Source organism: Ictalurus punctatus, chromosome 22, assembly GCF_001660625.3.
Source record: "Ictalurus punctatus breed USDA103 chromosome 22, Coco_2.0, whole genome shotgun sequence".
NCBI lineage: Eukaryota > Metazoa > Chordata > Actinopteri > Siluriformes > Ictaluridae > Ictalurus > Ictalurus punctatus.
The window spans coordinates 17,213,705-17,227,210 of record NC_030437.2 but is presented as its reverse complement, the minus strand read 5'-3'; the positions used below and the strand labels follow the sequence as shown (position 1 = coordinate 17,227,210).

General features: G+C 40.5%; 1 protein-coding gene across 2 annotated transcripts in view; it reads right to left on the bottom strand.

The window, feature by feature from the left end:
- The window catches only part of rtn4r (reticulon 4 receptor), a 70,693-nt gene extending 57,471 nt beyond the window's left edge, over positions 1-13,222 (bottom strand). The window contains exon 1 of one of the 2 annotated variants that reach the window (XM_017451217.3): positions 12,569-13,222. In XM_017451217.3, the coding sequence (XP_017306706.1) occupies positions 12,569-12,590 (22 nt within the window). In that variant the 5' untranslated portion in view covers positions 12,591-13,222. Of the gene's footprint in view, positions 1-1,073; positions 1,235-12,568 lie in introns of those variants that run through there. The other variant, XM_047149818.2, reaches the window with a different exon arrangement.
- Positions 13,223-13,506: the final 284 nt, after the last annotated feature.

Sequence of the window (13,506 nt, the reverse complement as noted above, 5' to 3'; positions counted from 1 at the left end):
TCAACTGTCCAATGTGGCTTCAGAGCTGCAAATTCATAGGGATTTGCTCGAAGCAACTAGCATGGAGCATTTATAGCTTTTCTCATTACACTATCCGGCCAAATGCATTTGGACACCATCACATTCATATGCGCTTTTTGAGCATGCAATTATAGTTTTAGTAAACCCCTTTGCGGTTATGACAACCTCTACTCTTCTGGGAAGGCTCAAGAGCCACAAGAGCATTAGTGAGAGCAGGCACTGTTCTACGAGGAGGTCTGGGGTGCAGTCGGCATTCCAGTTCATCCCACCGGCGTTCAGTGGGCTCTATGCAGGCGACTCAAGTTCTTCTAATCCAAACGTGGCAAACCTTGTCTTCATGGAGCTTGATTTGTACACAACGGTATTGTCTGGAACCATTTTGGGCCACTTGGTTCCATGGAAGGGAAACAGTAATGCTACAGCATACAAAGACATTCTATACAATTGCGTGCTTCCGACTTCTCATACGTTTGTCCATATAGTGTATTTTATTCAAATAAACACCAACTAACTCTTGCTTGGTATAAATTTTGCATCATATTTAGCGTTCTAAAGTTGCCTGTAATATTAGAAACGAGTTTTATAGGCTCCACTGTGATGCACGGTGACCCTGACCAGGATAGGTGGATAATTAAACGAATGAAAAATCATCGCGTAGCATTGCAAATGTATCCGGAATGCCATCAATGCATCTGTTTAAAGTGGTGGCACTGATACAGGAAATGTTGACTGTGAAGATCAAATGCACTTGATAAAATCACTGGCCTTCACTTCAACGATAAAACATCACGCATCTTGAACGAATAAAAAGCACCGTTTGGTGCACATTGCTTTTATACTCTCTGTTATGTTGTAATGTTTCATCCGATTTTGGTTTGCCATGCAGTAGAAAGATAAAAATCACACTAATCACTTTGCATTAAATATGACACAGATTCAAGACTGGTTATTATATAGTGATTTTAGTTGGGTCCTGTGTCATCCTGATCAATTGCTGTAATTGAGTAAATGCCATCAAGGTCTATGGGATTAATAAAAAGTCAAAAAGTCACCTTCAAAACAGCCCATGCCAAAAGTCACCGATTTCCGATATATCCGTGGATGTGATGTACGAGTCTGTCCAATACTGCTGCCTGACACATTTCCATGCTGTGGCTCGGCTCACTTTTCAGACCTGCCCGATTCATCCCGATGCTCTACTTTTGCGCTTGTAACTCGACGGTCTCACATGAATACCCTAAAAATTGCACGTCCCAAAAACACCCCCACCCAACAAGGCTGCTGCATGTAAACATAAACACTGCCTTGTGCTCATCCCATGACTTATCATGGGATCGCGCTAATCCCGAACATCCTTTCAACACACGGATGTAATCGAATACATCATTCGGATTGAAACAGTGATAACGTGTTCAAAACGGATCGTTCCTTTTGGAAAGCTTGCCCGAAGGGTTCACGTGGTACTGTGACTGGGATCCTGGAGGATTCGACAAATAGTTCATGCGATTGGGAGGTTTTCAGCTTCATTTTGATTTGAGTGAACGGTCAGATAGGAAGCTTGCGGGGAAAAAAGAAAAAAGAAAAACCAGCGCTGCGTAAAATGCATTTACAGCATCTTTAGTAACTGCCTGATCAGGGAGACGGTGGTTTAAATTAGGCCAGTGGTTTCTTTTGGGTAATAGAACCAACTAAATTAGTTAGAAAATATCATACGTGGGTACAGGCTACATTTTTTCCTGCGTTTCTGTCAGCATAGTGGTAGGCCACGCCCACTGAATACAGATACAGATATCTGGAGCACTGATACATATACAAATACAGACAGTGGCACACTTAGTACTTTCCGGTGTTACCCTTTCGAGTTTGTTACTCGAAGGATATTTCCTCCCAACTGTCGCACTGGGCTTGTTCATTAAGGATCAAAATGTCTGTAAGTATTTCTTTGTGACAGTGTTGATTCTTAAACATGCTTTATGAATAAAATTGATTTGAACTGGTGTTTAAAAGGGTAGACGATATGATCTGACGTGTGTTTGACTTCGGTCAGGCTTCAAACAAAGAGAAACCTACAACAGAGAAGTGCCTGGATCGCACGACTACAGACCTCTATCTGTGTTCACCTGCTTCCTTTTAAACTTTAATAGACCTCATTTCGTCAAGTGATGGTATGGAGGTGCTAATGGATTTGTGGTTTTACTATCAGAAAGACTGTGTGTGTGAGAGAGAGAGAAAGAGAGCTTCGGTGAGTGAGAGATGGGAATATAGATGGACAGAGGTATTAAGAGAGAGATGAATACAGCGGCGAAGATGAAAGAGAGCTGATGGCTAAAAAAAAATAAAATACGACTGGGAGAGACTGACTTATTGTCCTGACAAAGACTCCAGTTGTGCGACTAATTTTAGGTCCTCCTCTACTGTGTCTGATTAACTATTTACTACACCATCCGTCATGTGCTCTACTGGGCCCTGATGATCCTCTTTGATGAGCTACACTCTCTTCAACCCCCTTTTCTGCCTTAGATTAAACGATAAAAGTTTCATAGCCTCTGTTTGGCTCCAAACAGTCGTTAGCTTGGTTAGCTGTAGCATTCATGTCCATGAGTCGTGACAGGAAGACTGGCCTCATTGAACAAACATCAATTCGTTTCTGTAGGGACAAAGCAAGGCCACCGGAGCCTGAAAAGAGCGAGAGGATCCGGTCATTAGCTTAAAGATTTATATGGAGTAAATGTTTAAAACTAAAGCCTTCCCAGAGTGGTGAGGAGATGGACCTAGCATACGTTAGCAGCTCAGCCTGATTGGACTCTTTCCTCAAGAGTCCATTGTGGTCCTTTAACCCTTATTTTCTATTCAGGTCTGAAATGAGTGGTTTCTTAGCAGCTTACCATCCATACCTACCATCAGAGCATGTCGTTGAGCATATGGAGAAGTTTAACATGCATATTAACATGTCTATGAATATTTATTTATAGATACAGTATTTCTAAGATAGATCCATCCATACATCCATCTTCTATACCACTTTATCCTTTTCAGGGTCGTGGGGAACCTGGAGCCTAACCCAGGGAGCATCGGGCACAGGGCGGGGTACATCCTGGACAGGGTGCCATCTAAGATAGATCTTTACCACTGTATTTAGGACTTTTACAGTACTTGTACAGTAGATCACAGTAACCAAAAAATTAAGCTGTAGGTATCTCAGTATCACATTTTTAATGGGTCAGGCACTAGAACATGTAATGCATCAAGATGATATTGAGATGGAAGGAGTCTCCAGTGTCAGTGCTTTAATAACACTCAGAGGTAAAGCGGTTCCTTCTAGTTTTCCGACGTTCTTCAGGATGAAGAGCTTAAAGGTTTCTCAGTAACCAAACAAGCTGCATTTTTCATCTCTTTAATTTCAAGAGAGAGCAAGCGTGAAAGATGGTTACGTCGTTGATCATATCTCTAAATGGCTATAACGTATCAAGTGTAATTCTTTAATGATCGGTCCCTCCAGGATTTTGTGATTTTGCGATCACACGATTGAACGCGAAATCAAGGAAACGCCACGATATTTGTCGGAGCTTGCGATGTTTCTAAGATACCGCCGATTCTCTACAGATTTGGGCCAAGACGCATCGTGCGACCTCGTTCACGACGCGCGTTCAACCGAAGCCCTCTTTGATCCACGTGCGTCGAACATCTAAAAAGGTCTCATTTGCCACATGAAACGATCTTGAATCGGCGAAATCGCAGTCGCACAAAAATTGTGTTTGATTACTGTGAAAGACCGTGCAAAATAATCAACTTCAATGTGATTACAGTAACTCTGCTTCATGTCAGGCTACCTCACTCCTATACGTTGTTTATTTTTTTTAATAGTAGCATGTCCGCAAAATACTTTATTACCTACTAAATAAATTGGAAATAATATAATATACCATCTCATAACGGTCGGTTTCACAATATTAAACTTACTATGACGATCTGAACTGCGTTATTAGGAAATGAACGTTGTAGGTCAGCGAGACATCCATGGTTTAATTAGTGAACGGAAAAGAAGGATTCAAATCTGTTTTTCCAAGTTCCAAGACATACTTTTAAGGAAGACTAAGTTTTTTGAAGAGTACTGGAAATTGTTGACCAGAATACATCTCTTTAGAGTGTTTTGCCCTTTGCTTGTCCATGAGCGTCACTAAACATGCATTTCATGCTCACTGTTGTCCGACATGGCCTCTGCTGTCCTTTAATGGATTACCATCCAGTCTGAACTGAGCTGGGCTTTCAAAACAGCACAATTAAAATCCTTTGCATTTAGGATAAAGCTTGTGTGTGTGTGTTTGATTTTTGCCTTGTTTATCTGACAGCTCAATGTTTATTTGCTCTTTGGAGAATACTGTATGTAAACATATATATCTTAACAGCATCTTTATACACGACTCTGTTTTGCCGTTCTTGGCCTATCTGGACATATCTGCATCTATCGGCTTATAGTCTGTCAGTTAGCCGTGTCTGATGGAGTGCTCTGGGATACAGAAGAGGAATGCACCCAGTCTGCTGTGCTTGGCACATTATTTCCTGCAGTTTATTTCTGAGAGCAGCCATTTTGTCTCCCCACAGCCTTCACAGTCTCTGAATCAACATTTTTTTTTTTCTCTCCACAGAAACCTGGTGCTTCTCTGCGGTCTATCAGCAACGCTTCGACAGAGAGTCTTCTTTCTGACAATTGCAGACTGTAACTGGAATCTTATTGAGAACTTATTAAACCTGTATGGGCTTGTTACTGGAAAACAAGTGCCTGATGTTAACGTAAACGGCTAAATGATCCCCGTCAGTGTATTCGCATGCCTATATCTGCACTTTTATTCATTCATTTACAGTAAATGCTTTATCCTGTTGAGGGTCACAGGTGAATCCTATCCTGGAAACACTAGCTATGAGCCAGGATTACACCCTGGATAGGACTGCACTTAGTTTATGTCCACAGAATTTTGATTTATCTGATTATACACCAATGATAAGCCAGAAAGCACAAACAGCCAGTTTACAAGCATACAACATACTAGGGCATACAACAAGACACAAATACCAGAAGAAACCACCGGATGAGGGCATTAACTGGAACTTAAATAGTGGTGCTAATCAAAGTAAAACAGGAAACAGGTGTGAGTGATTAGTGAGAGGCGGCATGCTGGGGCTGATAAGTAGAGTAGTTCTGCGCCCATTGGCGCTACCCTGACAATTTGCGGTGTCTGTTAAAAGCAGTGGGTGTGGTTAAAGTTCTCTGGGATTGATGAGGAAATCAGAAATGACATTTTTTTGGTATCCAAATAGTGTTCCTTAATACTACAAGCACTATCTCAAAAGTATTAGAGGATTATGAGCACCAATCAGCAACCTGCAAAGTAAAAAACTATGGACAACATACATGTCCATTTTTTTTTTTTTTAAATACCCCTGAAATCAAAATGGATGTTTTAGAGCTTTAAGTATGATTATCTTGGTACTGTAGATGTGAGTACGCCAGTGTATATCCAAAAGACAAACAAAGAAAATACAAAAAAAAAATCTTATTCTGATTATTTGGGGTTTTTTTTTTAAAGACTGATCATTTCTGGGAAAATGGTGAAAATGTTTCAATGACTCATACTGTACTTGCAAATCTCTGTAATCGTAAGTCTAAGTCCAATCAAATACTCTCTAGAGCCCATATACCCCACTCCTGTAAACAAACTGTGGCTATCGCTCTACAGTAGCAGCTAATTAGCAGCAAACATGGGTCATTTGTGTAGTTAATTTCCCTTCCAAACTATCCCTTGAGTATTCAAAAGTTGGCTGCACTGACTGTAATAGTCAATGAGCGACAAAGCAGAGTTAAGATACAGCTACCGCGTCTATGACATTGAGAGCAAGCAAGATATTTGGAGATATTGAACTGTGTCCGTGTGTGAAAGTTGTCCAGAAAGATTGTTTCTCAATATAGTGTTTTTGTGTCTTGAGCTAAAGGACACTGTTTGCTGTGGGCTAGTAACAAACATCCCATGGCCAAAACCAATCCAAGACCCAGTGGTTATAAAACATCTGCTCTAGGATATTGAGTATGATGGGAACACTGTTGAGTTTCTTTTGATTTAGCATATTTCAAAGGCTGTTGGCTGTTGTGGAAATCAGTCAAGCCTTACAACGCACTCATTCCCTTAATCCTTCACTGACTTCCTATATAACAAAAAATGAATATGTCAACATATGAAGTGTTTAAATGTTAAATATTACACACATTTGTTGTATCTGATTGGTCTGAATGCTCACATAAAATAAATAAATAAATAAATTCTACATCCCTTGGACATACTCTTTTGAATACTATTTAATTGTTAATATGACTAATACCAAGTGGGACCAGCAAATCTTATAGACTCTTCTGCAAATGCCGATGGACTCATGTATTCATGGTTAGAAGGTCAGCACATTACAATGTGTAGAATGCTTTTGGGAAAACTTGTGAAACTGGAGTGGATGTAAAACCAAAACAAAAAAAACTAATTAACAAAAAAAAAAAAAAAAAAAAAAAAATCAGTTAGAGTTTCTGTCTTAGCTGTTTTTAAGATAAATAGTTCATATACCACATTAAGAATAAACATGGATTGGACATCTAGATTAAAAACAAACCTACACATATGCAGAAACTTAGAACCTAATTAATTAAGGCCATCCCAGTTTGCTCAAATGGAACGCAGTCACGTCTAACCTGGTTCTGACCCCTATGGTTTTCCATATTCTACCCATTTTCCTTATTTGGTCATAGTTTCCTGTATGATTGTTGGTTTCACCTGTGTCGTGTTACAGTTCAGTGTATTTATACCCCTTTGTTACGTTGTGTGTGTTTTATTCTCTATGCTTTTTGTCTGAGCTGTTAAGGTTTTGTGGTTCTTCTTTACTTGAGGTTTCCTTTGCTTTTTTTCAATAATAATAATAATAATAATAATAATAATAATAATAATAATAATAATATAGCTGTGAGCAGCAATGCTGGTGTCAAGCCAGTTATTGGCACCATGAGTAGCAAAAGAAGCTTTGTGACATGTTTTGGTTGGAGTCTGATGAACCGTGTATGTTAGTTAGAAAAACTAAACTTTCAATTTTTTTCTTATTTTTTTTTTAAATAGCTATTTAGAATTTTTGTCAAGTTTGTGATCCTGTTCTGAAACTGCTCAGGTAGCATCTCGGCATGATTGTTACAGGAAAACATTCAACAGTTATAAGCCAAAAAAGTGCTTTTAGTATTTCCTGACCAGTAGGGGGCAGTTCACCAAAATTCTGTAGGTAACCTCAGGGCCTAATGTTGATGACCTGTACCAAGTTTTGTTTCAATCCCTCAAAGCTTTGTGAGTATACAGGGTCAAGTTCAATTGTGTCTGTTCTTGGTTGAATTTGTTAAAGCAACATTCAAAAAGGGTATGATCTATCAAAATTCTGTGAATAACTTTGTCGAGTACCTTTTAGATGATGGAAATCAGACAAATGGTCTAGGAGGCGTTTGGAAAAAGTAGGGTTTCTACGCATTAAAAAATGGTGGACAGGAAGTTTGCTCAACTGTGACATAATTGGTGTCATTGTTCTCGGCATGAGCCACAAAATCTATCAAGACCAGTCTCATGACCGTAGGCAAGAGGAGTCGATAGCTATTGGCATTTTTAGAAAATGTATTATCATTTTTGACCATAAGGTGCTACTTTCCAAAAACGTTGAGTCCCTTTAGAGCATGGTGCCAAAGACACGTACCAAGTTTCGTAATGATGTGCTAAGTCGTTTGTAAAATACAGCATTTCATGACTAAATTCAGTATGGCTGAGATCCAAAATGGCCGACAAAGGAATTTTTCATGTTGTTGGATTCGCTATAATCCAATGAATCTAATGAGATTAACTTGATTTAACTTAAGATGACTTTATGACAAACTGTTCAGAAGTTATAAGCAAAAAATGTGCCTTTTTTTTCAAAATATCTTGTGACCACTAGGTGGCACTGTTCCAAAACTGAGAAGGCACTCTCAAGTCATGATGCCTATGACAAATAATACATTTGGTATGAATACGCTAAACCGTTATAGAGATGGTTCGTTAAAGAGCAATTTGAAAACAGTATGGTGTATCAAAACTCAAATCGTTTTGTCGTGAGTGTCTCTAGATGATGCAGGCCAATTTTCATGCAAATCGGCCAAATGGCCTCGGACAAGTTCGAAACAGTAGGTTTTTCAGAAAATTCTAAATGGCGGGAAAAGTTTCCTGACGGAAAATTAAAATTTTCATATCGCGTCGTAGAAATTCCTAAAAATTTAGTTTCTAGGACTCAAACGTTTTTAACAAAATGTGAGTGCAGATTTGGGCAGTTGGTGGCACTAGATGGTTTGAGGTAGAGACTCCAAAATTGCTTTGGTTAATGTTGTGAATGTTCTCTATAGGCGTGCCAATTTTTGTAACTTTCCTTCGAACGGTTCTATGGGATGCCACAGACTGAAGAGCGGAAGCAGAATAATAAGAAAACTAATGATAATAGCAGTCTTCGCCGCTAATAATTCTGATTGCCAGTGACTATCCCAGTGCATGTTTGCTCATTATGAGAATTTGTCAATAAGGCTATAACAGTTCAAGCAAGGTGCAGAAACTGCAACTTTCTCCCAAATTTTGCATTTTTCCCCAGATATTCCATAGGTTAAAAATATCAGGAAATTTCACATATGTGATGTGAACCAAAAGTTTTATTAGGTTTTGTTGTTGTTCATGCCATTCTGGATGACAAACCTCATTTTCCTATGAAGAACTAATAGTCCAGACACAAAACCTGCTTGGCCCAGGCTGCTGATTCGTCCAGCCCTGTTGTACTACAGTGACTATACTTGCAAAACCAAGGTTACGGTCCCTAATGAAATATAAAACCAAAATAAATTCATATTTTGATGAGAGCAACTGAGAAACTCTATCATGGCAGGTAAATACCTGTTTATCTGCGTAAGAGTAACAAAGATAGCCAGATGAAAACTTATTCCCATCATTGATATTCCACATGTAAAATGAGAGGTGACATGAACCGATTTATACCTGGTGTGATAAATGAATCTAACTCCCCAATGACTCATTCACGCACATGTAGACGTGCTGTATACAGGAGAAATGAGCTTACTGGTCTCTCTCTCTCTCTCTCTCTCTCTCTCTCTCTCTCTCTCTCTCCGACATGTGTTCATATCATTCCGATAATTTGACTGGTAAATAATGAGGAGTGCATTTCTGCGCTTCTCTAAATGAACCATCATAGTGACTATAGTTTGCCGTGTCAGTGTATGTTAGCAAGCTGGGCTGAAAGAGGCTCATTACAACAAGCTGTAAAGGAGGAAATGAGAGAACGAAGATGGCATTTAGAACCCATTAATATAATTAGATGGAAGGACTGATAGAAACTGTTTTCCTTACGTACCTCCAAAATGGCCTGTTTACTCAAAACTAATATAAAGTCATCAACCCGCAAGCTCGGATCTCAATTAAAATCCAGTTTAGGAAACCTCTTATTAATGACAGGTGAACGTGTGTAAGCAGGAATTCAACGGGTCGGGGTACTGCAGGCTCGTTAGGAGACGCTAGTGTATGAGATAGGAAGTCGGAGAGACACACACACACATTATTCTGACACACATACACTAAGTCCATTGGCCCGTTGCCAGTCGATGCTTTCACAGACCGGATGCTGCCTTGTTCTACAGCTCTCCCGGTCAAAACACACCAGCACAGATCAACAAAATGCATGTCTTTGACCACTTTCACTCACTGTATTCCCTCTCAACTTTTTTCTATTACATGTGTCTTCCCAGACATTCAAAGGAGAAGTCGACCATTTTGGGGGATGTTTTTGATAATATCGACCTTTATCGAATATCGATCTACTTGTTCCTGATGAAATGCCGACCAATCCCATCCACTCTTGCAGAAATTCTTGACCAACCTTGCTCAATCCCACAGTTATTTTTCTGATGAATGAACTTGGTTGGATCTGTTTCCCAAATTATATATAAATTAGTCGTTTAAACCATAGAAGCACAAACCAGTATAAAGCAGCAAGCAAGGATGAATACACAAACACTATAAAAGCATTGGATCATTTCCCCCAAAAGTGTCATACCTCCAGCCTGTGTGAAAATAAAAACCAGCCATTACTTTTGACGCAGGATCCCAGTCCCAATGCACACCTCCTACAGAGTTCCTCCATTTTAATTCATTCATTCTTCTTTAATAACCACTTTATCCTGGTCAGGGTTGCTCTGGATCCAGAGCCTATACTGGGAACACTGGGTGTGAGGTAGGAATACATCCTGGATAGGATGCCAGTCCATCGCAGAGCATCATGGCTACACATTCACACACTTATTCACAGCTAGGAGCAAGTTATTTGATTTGCCAATCCACCTACTGGTATGTTTTTGGAAGGTGAGTGCAAAACTCAAGCTCAGGTCTGAACCAGGTACCCTCTATGAGGACCCTCCCTCCATTTTAATGCTCCCTCTAAAGCTAATACAGATCCATCCATTTATCTTCTATACCGCTTATCCTTCCTTCAGGGTCACAGGGAAACCTGGAGAAAACCTATCCCTGGGAAACCTATCCCAGGGAGCATCAGGCACAAGGCGGAAGCTAATACAGATGGAAGCTGTAAACCTGATCTAAAAAAAATAAAATAAATTGGGGCAGTTGGAATTCATCCTGTTTTTATTCTAAGGAAACCAAATCAAAATGTATATCCACTAACCCTACTGTAACCTTTTGTAACTCTTCGCAAAACTGAGTCATGGAAATTTCCATGGAGGAGACCATCTTCGCCGTTATTCGAACACCTAAATCCTATTCAGCATTATTCATCCTATCCTGAATTAATTACGAAGTGCAGGCCTCTTTGCTTCGTCCTGATTGGCTGGGTGTGGTGGTCCTCATTTCATTAATCTAGAGCCTGGGTGGCTCCCCTCGAAGAATAAAACTGTTAAGGCCAGCCACCAAAGTGTCAGAAGAACTTCACTATATATTCGAAAAAAGTGTTCGAACGAAACATCTCACGCTGCACCTTTAAAAGTCACATGACTACAGGAATCGTTTTCCATCTTTAGGATAATGGAAATCCGGATCAGCTGCTTCATGTGCTGTGCACAAATGTCTTCACCTCCCACACAGCCTGACCAATTGGCGCTCTTAATCAAATGAAAGTGATTGGTTAAAGGAGTTAACTGGAATCGAGGACTCTATCCTTTCTCCATCCAGAAGAAACAGACTTGGGATGGAGCGCCTCTTCAGTGTGTTACATAAGAGCAGGGTGGAGCTCTGCTGCTTTCCCTTCACTGGTTCCTTCATATTGTTATGATTTTATTTATTTATTTATTTATTTATTTATTTATTTTAAATAGTATAATCATCTTATAGGCTATACAGTCTTGATTGCGGATGCTGCATCCGTAACGCTGCAAATCAGACTGCCGTCTTGTCTGACCCGTTTCCTCGAGTACATGTGAGGAAAGCCAGTGCTCATAAAGCATGTGATAAGACGTTACAGATTAGATGTTGCATCCTTCTGTTGTGCTGAGCTGGGAAAATGAAAAACGAGCTGTGATTCTTGGGTAGCACTTTAATAGGACAGGAGATGAAAACAGGCAGGATGCCCAGTTTGATGTCTCATTCTCACTCCTCTTGCTGGAACTGGATATCATAAATGATGAATTTCTGTCCACATACAGCCTCCTAGACTCACCCTCCACCCCCAAGCCTGCATGTATGCTGCTGTGATAAAACATATGCATACGCCAACCTGGCAGTTCAGCAACACTTAAACACACATCATGAATGTTGAGAGAGAGAGAGAGAGAGAGAGAGAGAGAGAGAGAGAGAGAATCAAGACCTAAAAAGGTACAGGTTCTCCCCAGGTGAGGCACTGCAAAAAATGTAACTCCTAGAGTGTTGCATTTAACTCGTGCATTGCCGAAATTAACACCTAGGGTGTCAGTGAACTCTTAATGATGAATGAACCCGCAGTGTTGAGTTCCTGCGTTGTTGGATTAACTCTTACAGTGTCGCATTAACACCCACATTGTTGAATTCTGTGTTTAGGACTCCAGATCTGTAAATTGTCAATTCAACGTTGTGTATCACGTGAGCGTCATCACTGCATTAATACTGTGGTGTGGCGTTTTGCACTCACATACTGCTCAGCCAAGTGTAAATTAGATCCGAGATGGGCGCTAAATCTGCAGAACCACGTCTGCGCGCGCTCCGAAGCGACCCAAGCGCGAGCTTTTTCGCGCATTATTTATTAAAAATATGGGCTGGCGTTTTCTACTTTATTCATTTCTATTTGCATTTCCACTTCGTGCGTGTAAACAGAGACAATTTTACCGGGCATCACTGATTTATTCATTTATTTAATTAATTGATTATTTATTTAATTAATTCTTAAGACACACACACACACACTCAAGAAATAAAAGACAAATAAAACTTTAGATGAAAATAATCTTAGTGTGTATTCAGACACTCACCCTCGCGCAGGAGAGACTTCATGATTGGCGATGATAAGGATAAATCCTTTTTTTTATTATTATTAGTAGTAGTATTTAAAAAAAAAAAATCCAGTAATTCCAGCTAAACGGTCCGGAATACCTCTCCGAGATGAACGAATAAACAAACAAACAAACAAACAAACCGGTGTATCCCGGATCCCGCGCGCGCTTGGGGAAGGCAGGAAAGCGCGGTTCGCGGATTCAGCCAACAGAGGCGCGAGACGGAGAGCGGAGTCTCGCGCCGACGGGTCCGAGCTCACTCATCGGGCATCGGGCACGCGAGCGCGGTTAGGATCCCGGACTGAAGACCAGACGCAGATACACACACACACACACACACACACACATACACACACACACACACACACTCATACGCGCGCGCGATTGCGCGCAAAAGCGGGGGTTCAAACACTCTCGAGCCCGATATGATGAAGTGAAAGTGGGGGGGGGGGGGTAATAATAAATGTCCGATCTTGTAGTGGAACACGGAATCCTGAACGGGTCAAAGGTGATCCAGAGGTGAAAAGTGAATAATGTATGTAGTATTCCAGCAAAATAATGTCCATGCAAAGAATGATAGAGGACAGGAGACAAGCAGCGCTGCTGGGAGAGGAAAGAATCGAAGTGAGGGGAGGGAATGAGAGAGGAGGGGGAGCGATAGAGAGAGGGGGTGGTTAAGAGAGGATTACACTACATAGAGGGTGAGAGAGAGAGTCGGAGACAGTGGTAAAGAGAGTAATACTGGAGGAGAGAAAGAGCGAGATGGACAGAGAGAGAGGTTAAGAGAGGGAGAGAGAGAGACTGAGAGAAAGGAAAGATGTCTAAGAGTGGAATACATAGTGTGTGAGAGAGGAGAGGATGGATCAGAGAGGAATGGAATACTGAATGAGAGAAAAAGAAAGATCAGAGAGAGAGAG